The 21631-nt window shown below is 55.5% G+C and overlaps 1 protein-coding gene across 4 annotated transcripts in view; it reads left to right on the top strand.

The window, feature by feature from the left end:
* The window catches only part of DGKK (diacylglycerol kinase kappa), a 154074-nt gene extending 133769 nt beyond the window's left edge, over positions 1-20305 (top strand). For 2 of the 4 annotated variants that reach the window (XM_077825820.1, XM_077825823.1), the window contains exons 20-29: positions 373-480; positions 1587-1700; positions 3048-3182; positions 3839-4005; positions 4523-4640; positions 8194-8280; positions 11078-11197; positions 12578-12689; positions 15136-15266; positions 18017-20305. In XM_077825820.1, the coding sequence (XP_077681946.1) occupies positions 373-480; positions 1587-1700; positions 3048-3182; positions 3839-4005; positions 4523-4640; positions 8194-8280; positions 11078-11197; positions 12578-12689; positions 15136-15266; positions 18017-18091 (1167 nt within the window). In that variant the 3' untranslated portion in view covers positions 18092-20305. The remainder of the gene's footprint in view (positions 1-372; positions 481-1586; positions 1701-3047; positions 3183-3838; positions 4006-4522; positions 4641-8193; positions 8281-11077; positions 11198-12577; positions 12690-15135; positions 15267-18016) is intronic. The other 2 variants (XM_077825821.1, XM_077825822.1) reach the window with 2 other exon arrangements.
* The last annotated feature ends 1326 nt before the right edge of the window (positions 20306-21631 follow it).

Here is a 21631-nt window from a genome sequence, read left to right as displayed (position 1 = left end):
TCGGACCATGGGTTTGCTTTGGTAATGAGGCACAATGGGGGGATCAGCACGGGGCCTGAGTGAGTTCAGGCTGGCGATTCTCTGGGTGTTTCCTGTTGGGGGGGGCAGGGACTGAATGCTAAAGTGTGGTCAGGGCCTTGAAACAGTGGTGATGCTCCAATGGACAGTGGCTTCTGCAAACCAGCCCCACGCAACTGCCCTGACTTCCTTGAATTCTCTTAGGCCTGGACTGTGTTTCACAGCAAAATGCGGGAGTTTGCTGGCGTTCCTGCCTGACGCCTGCTTTGCGGGCAGATCTGAGGGTGCAGCTGGGTTGGCAGGTGGTGCCTGGCACACACTGAAGATCTCAGCCTGCCTTATCTTCTCTTTCAGTGTGACGGGGTGACCATCTCCTTGCCCAGTTTGCAGGGGATTGCCGTGCTCAACATCCCCAGCTATGCTGGTGGCATCAACTTCTGGGGCGGCACAAAGGAGGATAATGTGAGTGCTGGCTGCAGGGCGGGGTTGGAGGCTTCTTTGGCTAATGGTGTCCATGGTAAATCTGAAGGTGAAATGCCTCAGTGCAGCTGTAACAAGAGACCTGGTATCCATTTAGGGACAAAAGAATTGCCAGACAGATCTGCCCCGGGTCCACTTGGTCTGGTCTCCAACCTCCCGTCAGATGGATCAGCCCAGGGCCCATCTAGCTCAGGCCCTGATTCTGACAGAAGTGTGTACCTGGGTGGTTTTGAGGAAAGGTGGGGAGTCTTTCTCACTGGGAGGCACTGTTGTCTAGTAGCTAGAGCAGAGAGAGCTGGGGGTCAGGAGGCCTGCAGTCTAGACCTGACTCCACTACTGACTCCTTGTGGCCTTAGGGGTTCACATCCCCTTGCTGTGCCTTGGTTTCTCTATCTGTGAAGTGGGGCTACTCCCTTTGCGAAGGGCTAGAGCAGTGTAGAGCTCTGTTTTTATGTGCACACCCCGAGCTCATTGTGCTGCAGTGCACAGCCCTGACCTCCAGGGGTTGTTTGTGGCCAAAAGCCTGAGGTTGCAAGGACCCTTTGTGAGGAGGCCAGAGCCCTTAGGGGAGCCCCGGGCCATGTCTGTGTGCCCCACTCCCACTCCGCCTGTGGGTGGCTGTGTGGGTAGCTCAGGTCAGTGGCAGCTTCCCCTGGGGTTTTCTGCCAGGGCCTCCCTCCACCCCTCCCTCCACCCCTTCTTGTCTCAGCAACTGGACCTACCTCCCACCATGGCTCAGCTGTCATTACCCTGCCGCTCCATCCTCTGGGGTCAGGTGGAGAGTCCCTAGAAATGGAACTTAGCCTAGATATAGACAGACAGACACAGAGACCCATGGGTGGACAGACACACACAGAGATGTACAGACACACACAGAGACCCCCAGGCAGACAGACATGCACACAGCTGTGTAGACACAGACACAGAGACCCAGGGACGGACAGACATGCACACAGCTGTATAGACAGACAGACAGACACAGAGAGCCCCAGGCAGACAGACAGACACGCAGCTGTATAGAGAACCCCAGAGCGTGGTGAAGAGGGGTCCAGGGCGGTGGCTGTCATGGCGCTTTGCTTTCCTTGCAGAACTTTGGGGCGCCCTCCTTTGATGATAAGAAGCTGGAGGTGGTTGCTGTCTTTGGCAGTATCCAGATGGCCATGTCACGAGTCATCAACCTGCAGCATCACCGCATCGCCCAGGTAAAGCAGCGCCGCCACAGGAGATCAGCTAACCCTTGGCTGGGTTCCACCTGGCTAGGCCCCAGGTGGCTGGAGGCCCAGATGGGGCCTGTCTGCAGGGGCCAATGCCCCCATTGCTGCCTCCCTCCCATGGAGCCCACGGAGGTTGAGGAGGGAGCACCCTGGGCGGAAGAGCCTGCAGGAGGTCAGGGCAGGTGTGGGAGTCAGGCTCTTGACCTGTGAGGAGGGGAAGGGGGGTCTCCAGTAGGGCTGGTGGGCAGGGAGGGCCTGCTGCTGATATGGGCAGGGAAGGCTCTAAGCTGGAGGCGGCAGCTTTTTTGTTGGGGGGAAATATGCCCCTGAGGCCCCCCATGGTGGGGTGGGGGTTGGAAGCAAGCTCTCCCCACATTCACCCCTCCATGGCGGTACCTGTCCCGCAGGGCTGGGCCCGGCTGCCCACACTGGCCACCACGACCTGGCGCGTGGGGTCGCTGCACCACTCAGGTTTGGCCCAGCCACCCATTCGCAGGGACTGCGCCATCGTGTGTCAGGTTGCAGCGCTGCTAACTCAGATTCCATGGGTTTGGGGGGCCGGGGACAAACTGCCCCTTTTGTCCCATGCCCCCCGAGTGGCCCTCTGTATCTCACTGGGGCTGTCCCGTGCCCCATGAGTGTGCAGTGCCCCTGCCAGCACGGAGTGGTGAATTCTGCTCTGGGAGCATGGCACACCCACGTTGCACAGGGCATCAGGTGGGCCAGAACTGACGCCCTGCGAGTGGTGTGTCTGGGTAGGCCATGTGCTGATGGAGAAGCACAGAGTGGGTCTGCCTATGGTACAGCTCTGCGGCAGCTGGAGGTGGGATTCCCAGCTCAGGCAAAGGGACACATGTCAGCTTTGCTTGAACTGACGCGTGAAGATAGCAGCATGGCCAGGGCAGCGTGGCCAAGCGCTCAGGCTCGCTGCCCGAGCACGTACCCAGGACTTGCGAGGGATTGGACTCCAGTGGCTAGCCTGAGCCATGCTGGCTACGCGGCTAGTTCAAGTGGAGCTAATCTGTAGCCAGTGACCCAAGCTAGGAATCAGGCCTCCCAGTGGGGTCTGCAATCTGGATGCACTGGTGCCCCTGGCAGAACCCAGCTACTGGGCCAGGAGACGTGGCTCTGCCAGGAAAGCAGAGTGCCAGCCGGCAGGAGACATGGCTTTGCCAGCATGTCCTGGCATCACAGACAGCACTTCCCTGGCATCAAGCCATGGCAAAGCTGCAATTTCTGGGAAAGTTTCTTTAACTCAGGCCGTGTGAAGCCCTGGGGCCATGTGCGCTGCTCTGCTGTTTGGTGCCAGCCTCCTTTCCTGTGCTTGTCTGGCAGTGTCGGATGGTGAAGATCACGATCCGGGGAGACGAGGGCGTCCCAGTGCAGGTGGATGGAGAAGCTTGGATCCAGCCTCCAGGGATCATCAAAATCCAACACAAGAACCGAGCCCAGATGCTAACAAGAGACAGGGTAAGACCTGCCAGCTGCCCTTAGACTCGGGGAGAGGTGCCCAGGGTAGCTGCGGCTAGCATGCAGCCATTCTACCTGGGGCTAGGACCTCATCAGCTCTCATGAGCTAAACGGGGCTGGTCCTGTCCCATAGCTGGATGGGGAACTCAGATGTGGTGCTGCTGAGTCAGTCAGAAGAGCCCTCTCCTCTGAGCTAGCACTGGGCCAGTGCCCTGTGTGGTGCTAGCTGGGTGCTTTGCTGGTGGAGGTGCCGTCTTTCAGACGAGCCTTGACTGGCTGGGCTAGTTAAAGATCCCAAAGCTCTTCCCCCAAAGAACTGGGTGGTTAATGAGATTCCAATGCAGGTAACTACATAGAGTTGCTGTTAAACATCTGTCCTGTTCCACCCCAGAGGTGGCTGCATTTCAGCAGTGGGAACAGTGATTGATGCATGCCAGTATTTGGGGTTCTTGGGGATGACATGGCAGCTGCCATGGTCCTCTCCCAAAGCTGCTGCACTGAGCTCTGAGCCAAGGGATGCCCTAGTGTGTCAGTGTGGGGTGGCAGGGGCCGTGCAGGGATGAATGCCAGCTGCCTGGCAATGTCTATGGAGGCAGTGCAGTGTCAGATACCCACAGCCCCCATGTTAGCAGCAGGGTTGCCTTGTCTCTCTGCAGGCCTTTGAAAGCACCCTGAAATCGTGGGAGGACAAGCAGAAGGGCGAGGGCTACAGAGCCCTGGCGCGGCCCCGCCTCAACTCCCAGCAGTCCATGGAATACCTGACCGACGAGGAGTATGGCCAGATGCAGCAGATGGCTCACGCTACAGAAACCCTCATCACTAGGTGAGCTGCAGCGCCCGTGGGACATGGCAGGGGAGCAGGCCCATCTGGAGCTGGCTGGGGTAGGAGGAAGCACCTCATGCTACTCAGTGGTGCCCCCTGTGGGTGGTGAAGGAGCAGTGCAGAGAGGAGTCACATTCTTCCCAGCGCTTGGGGTGGTAGCTGTGCAATGGCGTGGGGGTGGAGGGGCTCTTGGGGATGCAGATGATCTCCGCTGAGCTGGGAGTGATGCTGTTCTGGGGGCCCTGCTCTCCCAGCCTGGATCCAATCCCCCACATCCAGGAGAGGTGGTAGATTGAGAGGGAACCATCACTCCAGGGCGCTCAGAGTCCTGAATCCCTAGTGTAGCCCTGCAAGTGTCTGTGCATGGATGCACCAGTGGGACGGACAGGGACTCGTTCCCAGGGATCCCATCTCTGTACATGGATCCTGGCCCATGGGCCAGACTTCCTGTTCCCAAGGTTGGAAGTCAAGGGAAGCTGTGAATTCCCATCAGCTCCCTTCCTTTGTTTTCCTGCAGGATCCGCGAGGCAGCCACAACCCACAAAGCCATGGAACAGGAGCTGGCCCATGCCGTGAACGCCTGCTCCCTGGCCCTGAATGAGGCCTTTCCCAACAAGAGCAGCAGCGGGCCTGAGGTGAGAGTCACAGCCCGCCTGGTGTCACATCCAGGGGGAGTGAGAAGGCAGGGGATGAGCACGTGGGTGCAATCCGAAGAAGAAGTGGCAGCAGGGAGGGCGGTGGAGAGAGAGACAGAAGATTGATTAAGGGGGAAGCCAAAGGCTAAATGGATATTATAGAGCGAGCCAGTAAATAAATAGAACAAGGAGCTAAGCCAGCTATAAATAGACCAGGCGAGCCAGAGACTGAGCTACAGGCAGAATACAAATGCAGGAGGCTGCCTGGCTGCATGAAATGTCAGCACCCGTCCCCGCATCCCACATGAAATCCACTTTTCTCTGTCTCCACCTATCCAAACATGCTGTGGGGGGAAGCCCTGCTCCAAGCCCTGGGCGATGGGGTCGTGTGGGTTTCCATTACTGAGCTCTGCAGGTTTGTGTTGCTCAGAGATTCGTAGCTTATAAGGCCAGAAGGGACCACTGTGATCATCTAGTCTCACCTCCTGAATAGCGCTGGCCCGAGGACTGCCCTGAATTAATCCCATTTGAACTAGAGTAGATAGTTTAGAAAAATGTCCGGTTGTGATTTAAAAATTGCCAATGCTGGAGAATCCACCACGACCCTGGTAAATCGTTTTCATGGTTAATTCCCCTCCCTGTTAGAAATTTACACCTTATTTCTTGTCTGAATGTGTCTAGCTTCAACGTCCACCCATTGGATCTTGTTAGACCTGTGTAAGCCTTGGCTGCTCATGGTGACAAACCTGACCTTTGTTTCCAAAACTCAAAAATTTTGTGAAAAACCGACAGTTGAATCATGTTTACAGTGTTGTAGTAGCCGTGTTGGTCCCAGGATGTTAGTGAGACAAGATGAGTGAGGTAATATCTTTTATTGGTCCAACCTCTGTTGGCGAGAGAGACCAGCTTTTCAAGCCACACCGAGCTCTTAGTGGGAAAGGTACTGCGAGAATCACTGCTAAATGCAACCTCCCCACAGACCAGGACACACCAACACAAAGCGGCACCAGACCCCGCCAGAACAACAGATGCAAAACCTGCAAACATATCTCCACTGCTACAATGATCAACACCCCCAGACCACCCCTTTCAAGATCCATGGGTCCTACACAGGCTATCACATGTGGTGTTCCTCATCCAGTGTACTAACTGCCCCAACAACAACTGTGTGGGTGAAATCAGACAATCACGATGCTCTCGAATGAACTCACATAGGAAAATGATAAAAGACAAAAATACCCTCTTTATTGTGAGTGAGCACAATTCTGACAAGGCGGTCACTCGCTATCTGACCTATCAGGCCACATCCTCAAAGGAAACCTGCACAACACTTTCAACAGATGAGCCTGGGATCTTAAATTCATTACTCTGCTAGACACCAAAAATCATGGACTGACCAGAGACCCTGGATTTATGGCTTATCACAACAATCTGTTACCCACTGACCCCCTTTTTTTGTACTATGATGACAGAGGTGTTAACGGGCTGCTTTACCTTGAATCGTCCCTTATAATATGTGCTAACTACTTATGCTAAAAACGATCTGTCCCACCATGCATTTAGCTGTGATGCTCAGAGAACCTTTCCCAGACCCGAAGAAGAGCTCAGTGGTGTCTCTCTCACCAGCAGAAGTTGGGCTAATAGAAGAAGTTACCTCATCCACCCTGACAACTTAATCAGAAAGTCATTATCTGTCAGGGGCCTGGGGAATATTTTAGATGAAAGGTTGTGGACAGTTCTGAGTCTGAAAGGCACCTGCACAGTGTGTGTGTGTGGGGTGCTCCTACCCTATATTCTGGCTAATGGCCCTGTCTCACCACTGCCCCCTGTTGGATGAACTGAGGCCTGTTTGAGTGTTTGCACCACCTCCTATAGATACCAGCCATGCCTGGAAAGGCTCTATACAGCACCTGGCACAGCAATCAATGTTCTGTACATGCTGCCAGTCACTGCAGTACTGAGTGATGCAGTATGATGATAGAGGCAGGCTCCAGCGCCAGAGCAGGGCCTGTTTTCCCCTTCCTGGGTAGCAGTGTCTGCTCAGCAGCGTCTGTGATGGTGTATGGGTTTTCACTAGGAGTTGGTGCTGGGTCTGAATGTGCTCAGACCACAGCGCACGCTGATCTTGCCCACTAAGGCCTTGGGCCCGACAATAAGCTCCTTTGCCTCTGCCGCCCAGCTGTCTTATTCTGAGCAGATGTAGTTTCTTTGTCCCTGAAGATGGTATAGGTCTGAGGCCATGGAAGATGACATGGTCCCAGCCTAAGTTCCCTCAAAGCTGCGCGGCCACACAGCAGGCTATCAAGGGCCGCGCAAGCGGGGAGAGGCGCCCCTCCCCTGGCCCCAGGCTGCTGCAGTGAGAGAGGGCTGGGGGGAGTCCTCTCTCCCGGTTGCAGCTCTCAGGGCAATCTGCACCCCAAACCTGTCATCCCTGTTCCCACCCCAGAGCCCGCACTCCCAGCCAGAGCTCTCACCCCCTCCCTACACCCAAACCCCTGCCTCAGCCCTGAGCCTCCTCCCACACTCTGAAATCTCAGCCCCACCCCCACAAAACATCACCTCCATATTGGTGCACATAACAGAATTCATTCTGCACATGGATGTAAAAAATTAGAGGGAACATTCGTCCCAGCCCCCAGTCCCCTGCATAGGTGCTGACTCCGTGGGTGCTCTGGGGCTGGAGCACCCGTGGGAAAAAATTGGTGGGTGCTCTGCACTCACCAGCAGCCAAGCTCCCCACCCCACCCCAGCTCACCTCACCTCTGCCTCCTCCCCTGAGCACGCCGCAGTCCCTGCTTCTCCTCCCAGCACTTGCTGCCACGAAACAGCTGTTTCGCGGCTTAACAAGCTCTAGGAGGGAGGATTGGGAACGTGGCGCGCTCTGGGGAGGAGGCAGGGAAGAGGCGGGGCCGGGGTGGGGATTTGGGAAAGGGGTTGGAATAGGGACAGGGAGGGGGCGGAGTTGGGGTGGGGACTTTGGGGAAGGGGTTGGAATGGGGGCGGGGCAGGGGCAGAGCTGGGGCAGGGGCAGAGGGGGATCGAGCACCCACCGGCGCCAGCAGAAGTCGGTGCCTATTGTCCCCTGAAGGCTTTAAATGCTAGGCCAGAGCCCAGAGTGGATGTGAAGCATGCAGTGGGCTCAGGAGGCAAGCTGCTATGTGGAGAACAAGCTGGCATCTCTGGCTTGCCTCGGCTGATGATCTAAGACAAGGGGAGGTATGGAAGTACAGACCTGAACTGATGAGAACTTGGGCCTCAGCCAAGAGGGCGAGGGGGCAGCAAAGTCTGCGGTTTGCTACTGCTTCCTCGCAATGCTCCAAGGCTTTGTCCTGCTCCGCTGAGGGCGCTAGGGTAGGGGAAAGGACCGTGACACGGTGTAATCAGACTTGCAGAACCCAGCAGCATCCCAAAGCATCTCGCCAACCGGGAAGGGGCAGCATACCGACTGCATTGTCCCATCAGGCCCTGATCCCTTAGCACCGCTTGTCTCCATGTGTCTGCTTACTAACATTGCTTCTCTCTCTCCTCTTTCTTTGCACCCATCTCCTCTCAGTTTCTGAGCAGAAATGCGGCCGTGGATGTGTCAGTTAGCGTGAAAGCCCTTTACACTGAAACCAGAGCTTTTCTGGAAGGAAAACTGGTGAGTGCATGGCTGGGGAGGAGCCAATGCCCTAGGGTGTTTAGTCTACTCTGCTCCAGACTGCGGAGGGGGGTGAGGGGGGCTGGTTTGTGAGATTCCCTTGCATGAACCCCCCTTGCATTCAGCATGGAGATCAAAGCTGTAGCAAATGGCAGAACATGCTCCAAGCTTCATGCTGCAGGACAGGGAAGGGGGCTACTTCCCGGGAAGCTCTGGCAGGGACTGGAGGATGTGGTTAGGTGCAGGGTGCAGGGGGAAGCTGGTTTGGGGGGCAGGGCATGAGGGGAAGGCATGGGGAAGCCCAGGAGGGAAGAGAATGTAATGTGAGGTGTTGCGCTGAGGCCCTGGGGGTGACAAGACTACCCGAGTTCTCATTAGATCACAAAAGTAGCAGTACTTTGACTGGTTCCTCCCTCAAACCAAGCTCTGCCCTCCTGATGGCAAAATGAAATGCCTCAGTAAACTGTGCTGAACTTCATAACATGATCATCATCCCTCTCCTTGCTTCCGTGCTTTGATCAGCAGCAAAATGGGTACTGATCATGGGTGGGTAGTCATTATTAGGGCCCAGAGTTAATAGATCGCCAAGACAAACAGAGCTATTAGCTAATAGAGCTCTTGTTTCAGACTGTCTGCAGTCTCAGGCAGACCTCACTGGATCAGTTACTCTTGGTGCATGATTTGAAGGTTTTCTTTTGGTAATCATTGTAGAGATTTAATTTATTTTTTTAAAGCCAGCTCAGCTTTTGGAGCAGTGGGCAGCAGGCCCTCCTGCAAAGCACCCTCTTCCTGACATGCCATGAGCAAGCTGGTGTGACCATCGATCATTGTAGGGTGCAAGGGCCACTAGATGTGTGAAGCGGGGAGGGGACCAGCCCCACCGCCGTGGCCTAAAGCTGATGTCCGCCAGCATCGCTGCCACTCTAACATGGGCTGCCAGCTCGGTGGTCTGTAGTGAGAGGTGTGGGTGACACAAATGCTATGCCACTCTCCGTGCCTGGAGCTGACTGGATGAGGCAGTTATTTCCCAAGCAGGTGGATGGGCCCACTGTTCCTCCCTGTTCCTCTTGGAACCAGGCTGTGCTGTGTGCCACCTCCTAGCAGCACCTGTTCCCCTGCATGCCAACTCTGTGTGCCACGCTGCTCCCAGGCGCCCTGCACCGCACAGGAACCCAGCCAGATATGGCATCAGAGGTGCAGCCGGAGCTGTTTCCTTCAGCTCTCCCTGCCTGGGCGGGGAGTGTGTGAAGAGGGGAGAACGGCTTTAACAGGACAGTTAAATCCCCCCCACCCCACCCCCAGAAGCTCCACCGGGAGTGCAGCTCTTTCCCTTGCTCCATTTCCATACAAACTAACCAGAAGATGGAACTTCCATCACGATCTCCTTCCTCTCCCAGTTCTGTTTAAAGTGGCAATGAGCTTGTTGCACCAGTGATCAAAACTTGTCCTTGATGTCCCCACTTCTTGGCACAGGCAGGGGGTTCAGTTATCCCTGAGCTAAGCAGCCTTCCCAGTGCATTCCAGGCTGCTGCAGAAGGGCAATTCTCTGTGGCTTTGAAGACAGCTACCAACAGGCCTCTTCCACGCCACCTGGCACCATGACACCACACCCCCAACGCTGGCCCTGAGGCAGTTAGTTAGCCCCATGGCAGTCACATGTTGGCCCTCTGTTCAATTCATTGTCAGATCCTGATACTCGACTGAGAACTGAACTCTGCGTGAATGCTCAGGGTTCCAGGACACTGCTGGAAAGACCCCAGCTGTGCCCTGGACCATGAATTTGGAACAGCCAAAGCAGAGGTGGGTCTTGAAAGATCTTTGCCAGGTTTTATGCCAGACTCATTCTGTGAACAGGATGCTCATTCCCACTCTGCTTTCATAAAGCTGGGCAGGGAATGGCGGCAGGGTTTGGACCTGGGAAGTTCAGCCCCAAAAGCACAGACTTCAGCCTCTGGAGCTAAGAGAGTCACTCTGCTAGCTGTTAGCAGTAGCAGGCTGGCTTTCTCTGTGAGCTCAAGCTACTAGAAGGGAACATGACACCCACTGTTCTCGGGTGGATCATGCTTGTTCTTTACTTTAGCACCAAGTTTTGTAGAATATTTCAGAGACACAAAGCCCCCTCCCCCTCTCTTTATGAACTCTGGGCATGATGAGGATGGAGACAATTTAACACCTAGTTTTGCTCTGCCTTTTTGCATCTCTGATCTTAGACAGGTTAGTTGGTCAGTGTCATTTGGGTTTAGTTGGTGTCACTGCGGGACTTTCATGTACCCAATTGTAACTGCAGGAGTAGCCAGTCAAAACACTGCTGTCATTGGAGATTTTGTTTCTAAAGGGAACACTCCCAGGGAGCTTAGGTTCTGTAAAGGTGAAGTCCTGGCCTCGCTGACATCAGAGGAAGTTCTGCGATTGACTTCAACAGAGCCAGGAGTTTGCCCCGGGTTTTACAAAACCTAAATGTGGAGCCTTGACCTTGTCCCTTAGCCATGGTGCCCTCCTGTCCCAGCAACGGGGGCTGTTTGAGAGATGGGAGAATGATGGGAACGGACAGCCAAGCAATCGGTAACTAGCAGAGGCTGGTATCAATCTCAGCAGTGAAACCCAAAGGGGAATGGGCAGACTTCCTCCCCGGGGCTCATCCTTGTGGTTAGCTGAGCTCCAGTCCCAAGCGGATGGAGCCGTAAGGCAGCTCAGTGCATCGTCCCTGCCCATCCTCTCCAGAGCGGTACCCACGGCATGCGCTCGCACGATGAGCTCTGCACGGGACGCTCATGGCTCTCTCCCCCAATCCCTGCAGCAGCTGGACTCCCCACAGCAAGAGGAGAGGCTGCAGAGAGCCCTGAACACCGTCAGCCAGGAGCTCCAGAGGCTGCTCGACATCCACTGGCTGGCGCCCATCATCAACTCTGCCGAGGAGGTGGGTGTATGGGGCCGCTCGGGGGCAGTTTGGTGGGTCATTCCTCTTCCTCCCCATGCTGGCAGGATCCTGCCTGATGCCATTGCAGCCAGGGAGGGAGAGTCAGTGAGGCAGTCTGGCCTAGTGACCAGAGCGGGGGAGCTGAGTTCTCTTTGGGTGACCCTTGGCAAGGACCCTGTTAACGAGCCTGCGCTGGGCCCTTCGCAGCCCAGCCCCTCCCATCCCACTGAGCTGGCTTTGCGTTAGACTGGACCATCCCCTCCCCCATCCCTTCATATACATCCATCCTGAGCCCCGTGCTTCTGCAGGGGGCTTAGCACCCAGAGCCCTGAGAATCAATAAACAATTGCAAATAAAATGGGACTTGGGCCTCCAGACTCTTGCATGAGTCTCCCAAGAGACTGCAAGATCTGTGTCTGCCTTCCTCCTTCTCCCCGCCTCCCCCTCCCTCCTCTGCTGTCCTCACTCTGGCCCTGACCCTGCAGTCAAATCTGCCCCAGCAGACCTTGCTTGGGTCCTACTAGAGTCCTGAGCCTCCTCATGGGCCTGATTGAAGGCCAGGATCAGGGCCTTAGATTATTATCTCTTCACAGCAGGGACCCGGTCTGAATAAGATCCCCCTCTGTATGGTGCACTGGGAGTCTCAGCTGTGCATGTGTCAGATGTTGCTGTGATGATGGGGCCTGCTCGGAGGGGGCAGGGGTTTTGGGGGAATCTGGAATACTTGGAGCACAACGTGTCTCTGGGAGGCCCAGAGCGGAGAATCAGGGCTGGCAGGGGAGGGAGGGGTGCACATCCTGTGAACAGATGAAGAACCAGCACTGGATTTCTCCGTCCGGTAGTGCAGCTAAACGTACAAGTGACTCCCATTGACTTCAGTGGCACTTGCTCATGTGCAGCAGATGCCTTTATCGGGCCTGTTCTGCTCTCTCCTGGTGACTCTTCTGGTGCCCTTCTTGTGGCTGTGTTCCTGGGGGCACAGGCCGTCCAAGAGGAGGGTTTATCATTCAAGGGAGCCCAGCAAGTCTAACACCAGCCCTGCTGACCTCATTACAACAGGGTTGCGACCTACTTTGGGGTCCTGACCCACAGTTTGAGAACTGCTGTTCTAACCCCATTCGGTGGTAAAAACGTCCGTGTCCTGACTAGACTACACCCTCCACAGACGCTAGGACTGGTGGATCTGGGCTGGCTTGAATCGCATCGGCCAGTGCTGGGGATGCCAGGGCAGAGCTGGGATAGAACCCAGGTGTGGTTAAGCACTGGCCCCTGCTGCTGGCAGGGAGAGGTGGGCATCTGAGGAGGGCATGGAGTGGCACAGATGAAATGCATGGCTCGTGAACCTAACCTGTTATCCTCTCTGCCGGCCTCGGGCACCAGGAGAGCTCCGAGAGCAGCAGCAAGAGCAGCCTGAAGCTACGGATCAACATTCCCAAGCCCAAGAAGGACAAGGATAAGTTTCAGAAGCTGAAATCCAACAGCATGGTCCCAGGTAAATCTCTCCGGAGCAGTGGGCTAGACAGGCAAAGCGGCCTCCGCCTCCCAAGCACTAGGGAATGTCCTGGACCTGCCATGCTACCAACCAGGCACACTACCGTAGCCAGAGTAAATCCGTACCATGGTGTTGTGCCTCTGGAGGGCACTTAGACAAGGTGAGCAGGGCGGGCTGTGAACCTGACTAGAGCAGCGCCGCAGGACTGCGTGCCCATCTGCCTGCCAGGCTGGCTCTGTTTGCAGCCAGGCACTGAACCATGCCGAGGATGGAGTGACTGGCACAGGGCAAGGGGCACAGCTTGCTGGGTTGTCAGCTCAAAGCTCCTCTCTCAGAGGAGGGAGTTATAAAAATGGAGTTGAGAAAGAAATGTGCCTCATGGGAGGATTTTCCAAAGTGTCTAGGGGATTTAGGAGTGTGTCCCGTTGACTTGCCGAGGGACTTGTGGTCCGAACCCTCTCAGATGGGTTTGACTGTCCTCCCGCATTGGCACCAGCTTTGTAAACAGACCCAGTGCTGAGTCTCTCAGCCCCAGCTGCCTCGCTTGCCCGAGTCTGGCCCTCAGCCCCGCTCCATGTCCCGGCCCCCTGGTGCTGGCAGGAGAATCCCCTCAGCAAGTCTCAGGCATGGAGAGTTCAGGGCTTCCTCCTGGTGCCTTGGTTCCTTATCGGGAGCGAGGGCTGGTGGTCGGTGCACAGGCTCTGCAGTCCGTTTTCACCTCAGCTCTGTCACACTCGCTTTGTGACCCTGAGCCCATCAGTAAATGGGCTCCCCCGGGGGCATGGGCTGGACTAGGCAATGTTGCTGCACTCTCAGATCTAGCCCTAGTGCATTACTCCCATGCCTGCTCAGGGGGCCTCCCTGTGCCCCCTGGCCATCCGCATGCAGGCTGGCTTTCAGGCCATACCCCGTTCTTCTGTCTCCCAGGGAGTTTGCAGGGCTGCAGCAGCTGTAAAGGGAACAGAAAACCCTAGCCTCAGGGCTTTTGAAACAAGCTACAAGTGTCCCTAGACTCTGTTTGCCAGAAGCTGGGAATGGGCGACAGGGGATGGATCACTTGATAACTGCCCTTTTTTATTCATTCTCTCTGAAGCACCTGGCATTGGCCCCTATTGGAAGACAGGATACTGGGCTAGATGGATCTTTGGTCTGACCCAGTATGATCGTTCTTATGCCAGTGTTTTGTGTGGAAATGTCTCTGGAGTGCTGGGGCCATGAAGGGGAGCATACGGGGCAGGGCCTCCCGGGGCCTCGGAGGGGAGCGTATGGGGCAAGGGGCTCTGCCTCCTGACCCCTCGGAGGGGAGTGTAAGGAGTGAGCAACTCAGCTCCTGAGACCAGTGCTTGGCCTCTGTTCTCACCACTCAGCTTGGTCTCTTGAAGAGATCAGAGTCCCAAACTGTGTGTCCCGATACGTGGGGCCCTGGGGGCACAGCAGCTCTGTGCTGCATGGCTCTGGTACTGCGTCTTCTTCCCTATCAGGGGCACGTGAGCAGGACACTCCTAAATCGCAGCTGGCAAGTTTGGTTTTGCTTTTCATTCCTGCGGGCCCAGAGGATCGGTTTGACCATCAGCATCCTGTTGGGCCACGTGCATCGTTCAGGCTAGCGCTTGTCCCAGCCGTTGTGTGAGCTGCCACTGCTCATGGTGGACATGAGAACTGGGCCATACGCACATGGCTTGAACTTCAGTGACTGTTAGGCCTTAGCTCTCCCCAGGCCCCAGAGCACATTTCTAAGCCCTCCACTGAGAATGGGGAGGCCAGCTCTAGCATTTCTGATGTTTTGCAGGGAAAGCAGGTGGGGGAAACCCCTTTTCTGGGCATGAGTGGAACTGTTCACAGCCCACCGGCCTTTTTCCCTCTCACTAGGCACCGCACATGATAGACTCACTGCAATGGTTCTGTGCCCCTGCTGGGCTAAGGCGTCCCTTTGCAGGCACCTGGCTCTCCATGCAGCATGTTAGGTTGATGCTCTCAAAAAGAACTGTGAGCCATACTGAAACAGCTATCGCGGGACACGTGACCTCCAGGGCCAAATCTGCACCCTCCAGGTCACCTACCACCCCGATCCCAGCTCTCGTGCTGCTGTCCATGTAGGAAGTAGAGATGGGTCGGGTTGTGAGACCCTGGGTTGCCTTGGGAATAGTCCCTGCGCTAGGGAGGTGAGGGAGCAGAAATCAATGGGATTCCGGCAGGGCCCCTCTCCTGAGCAGAGCTGCCTGGAACAGATCCTGGCTGTAGCAAGGGAGCGTTTCCATCTGGGGGTGCGGGTGGCACCCGAGTCCCAGGCATGCCATCCTGCCATGCTGGAATGCTGCTGCCTGCTGCCTGCGCTCTCACCCTGCCTGGCTTTGTGCTTCCCTGTGTGTGCGCGTGTTGCTTTCAGCTGCACCTCTGTCCACTTTTCGCTGCTGAGTCGATCGTCTTTGCTTTCCCTTTTTGCTAGTGGAGAAATGGGGCGCTGAGGAGGTGGCGGCCTGGCTGGACACGCTTGGCTTAGGGGAATACAAAGACATTTTTTTCCACCATGACATCCAGGGCTCAGAGCTGATCCTGCTGGAGAGAAGAGACTTGAAGGTACTCGCATGACTTGCTTTTCTGACTGCGGCAGCGTGGCTCTCTCCACCAGTGCCCCATTGAGCTGCATGGGCACAGTTATGGGCAGAATGCCGCCCGATTGGTGCAGCCTGGCTCCTGGCAGAAAACCATGAATGATTGTAAGCCAGCGTGGAATTGCATTGGCAGGGCTGCGTTGGCATGTTAGCCCCTCACCTGGAACCCAGTCATTGGCATGGCACTTGAATGGCAATGGCGGGGCTGCACTTGCATGCTGCACCTGCCCTATGAGTCAGTGTATTTGCATTTCGCTGCGGGTGGTGCCATGCCATCAGAATATGGGCTCCTTGAGAACCAGGGGAGGCATGGTGTTGCTGCACGGCCCTGGCTTCCCGCAGCCAGGGGGTGGGATGGTGACTCCCAGCCAGGGACTCCATAGCACAAGCCAAACCTCCATTCATCTCCTCCAGCTACCTGGCCCGGGTGATCAATGAAACACCCGAGTGAAGGTGGGGCTTGGGAATGGGATCCAGAGCCTACCACCCCCAGGACACAGGGTCACGCTCATTCCTAGGAAGCCAGGTGAAATGAGCTGAGAGGAGGTTTGGGGTGGGGAGTGGGAGAATTGCCTACTGAGCAGGTGTCCCTATCACATCTGGTAGCAGTAGGTCTCTTCCTGGCAGACAGGCCCAGAGCTGAATTGGGCCGTGGAGACCGCACCCTGCTCTGAAGGAGCAGCTGTGCCATTAGCCTGGAATCATTTCTCTAGGCTACTGAAAACATCTGTTCCTCCAGTTAATACACTGAGGGCCAAATCCAGACCGGTGCTTGGCGCCAGCCTGCCATTGATTCACATGGACATTAGAGCCTGGATAACTTGAAGAGTTCTTTTTTTTAATTGTTGAAATGTCACATTTTTTGTGGAAACTTTTGTCAAAATCCATCTGATTTCATAAAAATTTCAGTTTAGCTGAAACAGCATTTTCCGATGGAAAACATCCAACTACAATTTTTCAACCAGCCCAGCCCCACTCCCCCGACCAGCCCTGTCTGTCCAGTACACACGCCCTGCCCCACTCCTACCAGCCCCCTGCCTGCCCCAGTTCACACATCATGTTCTAGTCTCCTGACCAGCCTGACACCTGCCTGCCCAGTACACACTCTCTGCCCTGCTCCTCCGAGCTGCTGCCCCCTCAGCCTGCCTGGTTCAAATACCTTACCTCACTCCCCTGACCAGCCTCCCTCCTGCCTCCCTGGTACATAAGCCCTGCCCAGCACCCCCAACCAGCGTGCCCTCTGCCTGCCCGGTAACCACGCCCTGTCCCTCTCGCCTGCCCCCTGCCTGCCCGTTTCACATGCCCTGCCTCTCTCCCCCAACCAGCCTGTCCCATCTGCCTGGTGCACATTAGCTTGCCCCATTCCCCCGACCAGCCTGCCATCTGCCTGCCCAGTTCACACACCCTGCCCCACTCCCCTGACCTGCCAGCCCCCTGCCTGCCTGGTACACATCATGCCCTGCCCCACTCCCCTGACCAACCTGCCACCTGCTTGCCCAGTACACAGGCCCTGACCCACTACCAGCTCCCCAGACCAGCCTGCCCCCTTTCTGCCCAGTACACAGGCCCTGCCCCGCTCCCCCATCCTGCCAGCCCCCTGCCTGCCTGGTACACACACCCTACCCCACTCCCCAATCCTCCCAGCCTCCTGCCTGCCCAGTTCACACACCCTGCACCACTCCCCCGATCAGCCTGCCCCCTGCCTACCTGGTACACATGCCCTGCCCCACTCCCCTGACTGGCCTGCCACCTGCCTACCCAGTACACAGGGCCTGCCCTGCAATCCTGCCTGCTTGGTACACACACCCCGCCCCATTCCCCCATTCTGCCAGCCTCCTGCCTGCCCAGTACACACACGCTGCCCTGCTCCTCCTCAGCCTGCACAGTTTACACAGCCTGCCCTACCCCACTGGGGGAGGTGGCTACGGCATGCCTTTGGATTCTCTATTCCAATGTCTCCTCCCCCACGCACAGCCAGGGTGGGCTGTGGATCAGGCCTCAAAGCCCTCTTTGGTGCACCCTCGCCCCCGGGTTCCGGGGCTCTCCTCCCCTGTGGGCAGCCCCAGACCCTGACTGGCGAATGGAAGACAGTGGGTCCCAGCGTGGGGCACCATCCAGCTGCTGCTGCCAGCCTGGTAGGTGGGATATGCCATCTCTGGGCGCAGGGCCCACTCTTAGCCAGCCACCTGGCCCAGGAGAGTCTCAGATACGCCAGCCTCCTGGCTGGATTGGACTCGCAATTTGCCTGTGGTGAGAGCTGCTTCCTGTGGGGGGCTGGATTCCGACCGAGGGGCAAGCAGATGGTTGAAATCCAGTGGGGCTTTTAAGCCAGTGTTTTCCTGGCTGCATTTGCTAATGTGTCGCTGTGCTTCACATGTTTCAGAGTAACAGCCGTGTTAGTCTGTATCCGCAAAAAGAAAAGGAGGACTTGTGGCACCTTAGAGACTAACCAATTTATTTGAGCATAAGCTTTCGTGAGCTACAGCTCACTTCATCGGATGCTTCATGTGCTTCACATGCCACTGAGCCCTAGAACTTGATCCTGCGCACGCTGCCTAGACTGCCAAGGGAGGCTGGGGTGCAAGTATTGCAGGACTGGAGCCCGAGTTCATCCGTAATAAAAATGTCCCTAACCCTGTGATTCAGAGACGCTTTGTGTATTTGTCAGGTGCGTGTTTATTCAACCCACACTTTCTCCTCTCTTCTTTTATTCAGGATCTGGGGATAACAAAGGTGGGCCATATGAAGAGGATTCTCCAGGGAATTAAAGACATCAGCAGCCATCCCTAGCAAAGTATATAAAGGAAAAAGAATGCGGCCAGTGACCGTGATGAGGAATCTTAATTCTGGATGGGCCGTCTAGAACCTGAAATCTAGAACAGGCACTCTAGAACACTAGCAACTTCACAATCATTCTAGAACGCTAAACACCTAAGCATCTGTTCTCGAGCATGTTTGTTCCTGATGCAGATGCATCTCATCAGCAAACGGCCCAGAATGGGATGCTGTGGAATCCTTACACTAGAACATTTCTCATCACCACTCTCAAGCGTGCCCCTGAAGAGTTTACATTTCCATGTTTGCCAAAGATCATTGATCTGTGCGTCTTTGCCCTTGATTGCTCTCGTGGTTTTGGTTTCTGTGCTTGATGGTTTCAGGTCAGCAGTTCATTTCCGTACGTACCTGTGAGCAAGAAGGAAGGACCAAGCTGTATGTGTGCTGTTGGGGTTGCCAGGTTTCCATAGCAGCTGAATCACATTTAGTTGGCTACTTTCAGGTTTCAATGTGAAGGAGACGGAGTCAGGTGAGAGAAGGCAGCCAGCAGCAAGTGGTGAGGTGCGAGCAAACGCCATGAAATGGCCAGATCTGTGAGACTACGGCGCCAGCTGGGGCCCATCGGAGGCAGAACACTCGACAGTGTCAAAGGCTACCAGTCCTCATGTCCCACCTTCAGGGAGGGACAGTGCCTCTTTGACAGGGCTATGGGGGAACGGGCACTAGGGCATGCCTCACCGGCACCATGGCTTTTCTAGTCTTCATTTCAAAGCTGTGATACGTTTGGGCTCGTGGCAGCGTATCCTGTCCTGGAAGGGTACAGTGCATGCTGGGCCACCTTTCCTGCCCGCGTCTCGTCCAAAGGCCGCTCAGAGCAGCGTGCGTGTACATTGCTTTAGTTTGCCAGTTTCCTGCCTATGGAATGTAGCTGGTTCCTCCAGCAGTACTGGGGCGTATTGGGTTGTCTGCTGAGACAACTGGACACCCTGTCCTGGCCCACCGGCCCTCATTCCTCTTGGCTTGGTTGTTTTGAGCCAGAGGTGATGGAGCTCCCTTTAGCCTCACGGCACTACATGGGTAGCATGTTGGTTTCCTCCTCTGAATACCAAATCTCTTGGGTTCCAGAACCTGAAACTCATCATAGGCCGCCCTGACTCCCATTGATCCCAGGGGCACGTTAGCCTTGTGAGCCCCACCTGAGATCAGGCCTCCCACTGTCCGTCCCACCCAAAGGCAGCTCACGTTCCCTGCCACCATTCAGTGCCATTCAAGAGGCTTCTGCGAAGTAAAAATGGGGAACTCAAGGCTCCTCCTAGCCTGGGGCAGAGGAGGGGGCTCCTTCCAGGCATCAAGGGGGACCAGCTTACGCAGGCTCGAGAACCTTCTGACATTTCAATATGGCAGCTTTGGAAGTTGTAATAGTGAAATACACCACAAAAAAAAACAACCTCCCACCCCGCTCCACTGTTGTTCAGCCATAAAATGTATTTAAACTCTGTAAATAGTTTCAGAGAAAACATATTTATTGCAGTGAGATGTAAACCTGTAATTTATTCTGTCCTGGATTGAACTGGACTAGGTTGGTGCAGCAAGTACTCCAGCCTCTGACAATTACCAGCCACCAATGCTCCTCTGGTAGTCGGAGGCCTCTGATCTCTTCCTCGCAGTTTGATGTTAATTTGGAAAAATTGCCCTGCTCAATGTAATAAAGAGTCACCTCCCAGCTTCATTGCCCCAGAACAGTGATACAAAAGGAAGAGGCAGTCATGAAGGTGGGAGGAAATTATTTGATTTTGAAAAAATCTCCTTGAAATATTGAAAAACTGGTAAAAAATTTTCCCACCCCTTGTGATGTCGTCTAATCAGCTCTATAATTGACCCATCCCCAGACCTTTGTGAGGAGCCAGCATTAAACCCTCCCACTCACTGGGAAAGGTGAGAAATCACTTAAACTTAAGTCCAAAATTTCAAGCAACTGCCCATTGTGGATGTCCGATGTAAGCTGCCTGGAGATTGATTATTCCAGAGGGGCTAACAGCTCACACCTTCTGCTGATGCCTGCTGGCATGGCAGGGCCCAGCATTTGTGAGAATCAAACTCAGGGTGCTTCCTGTTGGACACCCAAAAGGAGTGGCCACTTTTGAAGAGGTGAGCTTTCCCATTACACTGAGACACGCGCATGGCACTGGCCCTGCAGTAATGGTGCTGGGAGGAAATCTTACGCTTTAAGCTTTGTCCTAAAGTTCCTACAGCTTCGGGGGATGAAACCCGTTCCTTAAGGGCTGGGTTTTGCTCTACAGCAGTATTGCCGCTGGCCCACGGACAGCACTAGGAGGGTCGCCTCAATGCAAAAAGGTGTTTCCTTCCAACTAGCAGCTGGGCTCACCTGGGGCTGCATTTCACCCCCTGGTGCCATGTTCTGCTTAAAAGTGCCACTGTGGCTGCAGTCCAAGAACTGGTGAAGCAGCAGGAGAAGGCCAGAGCAGCATGGACTGACCTGGGATACCCAACCCTGCCGTGGCCTTTGCGTATCACTCCATGGAGGAGCCAGGAACCAGCCACCCTCCAGCAAATCTGCTGTTAGGACAAAGCATTAAACACAGCCGCCATGGACTCTTGTGCAATGGCCCCAAGTGGGGAGGGGAGCTGTGTGTTAACACTGGATGGCAGTGCAATGAATCACTTATGAATGTATTGTAATCACTGCCTGGACCAGCCCTGGTCCCCGCAGAGTGAGTTATAGGGCCTGGCTTTGGAGATTGTCTTGTGAGGGTTGGAGTCATACCTCCATCACCCACCTTGTCCTGCTGTGTGTGCCCCAGATAGAGCCATGCACCCAGGAGGCTGGGGCAGGTGTCAAGGGAAACAGCCTGCCTGTGCTCTCTGCAGGCTGGGTGGGGTAGTGCTGAACTCTTGTGCGCTAACCTGTGATCCAGTGGGTGGTGTGTATAGTGACTGTGAATGTAGGGATGGGGTGGGGGGAGGGTGTACATGGGGATGTTTAAATGACCATTTCCCCAGAGGTAGCTGCTGCCCTATATAGTCTCCATAGCATGGGCTGGGTTAGGCTGGGCCCAGGGGGGAGGGGTAAGAGCCTGGGATGGGAAAGGCCAGAACAGTTAGGCTACTGCAATGCTCCCTCTGGTCACCACATAATGCAGGGGGAGGGGGTTTGACGCTGCCCTTCTACCCTTCATGTAGCCCCAGGGACAGGGTGTCTCCCTTGGCTTGGTCCAAAGTGAACATAAATCACCATTAGGCCGACCTGGCACCATTCATCTCCTTCCTGCAACTCCCCAAGAGGCAGGGCTGTAATGGGAGCACTGCCCCACATGCTGCTGTTCCTGCAGTGATAAGTCCCTGCAGAGCTCAGGTCAGCAGGTGCCACCCACACCTTCAAGACTGCTAAGCAGGGGCCACCTAATGGCATCACTGCCCAGGAACAGGGTTTAGCCCCGAGGCCAGGAGCAAGAAGAACTTGTCCTAGCCTCCTCAGTTTGCACCAAATTTAGTCAGACTAGAAAGTGGGCTCCCCTCTGATCTCTGGCCTCAGCC

This window comes from Eretmochelys imbricata, chromosome 9, assembly GCF_965152235.1.
Source record: "Eretmochelys imbricata isolate rEreImb1 chromosome 9, rEreImb1.hap1, whole genome shotgun sequence".
In the NCBI taxonomy this organism is placed as follows: domain Eukaryota; kingdom Metazoa; phylum Chordata; order Testudines; family Cheloniidae; genus Eretmochelys; species Eretmochelys imbricata.
The sequence above is the reverse complement of the archived record's forward strand: the minus strand, read 5'-3'. Positions and strand labels throughout refer to the sequence as shown.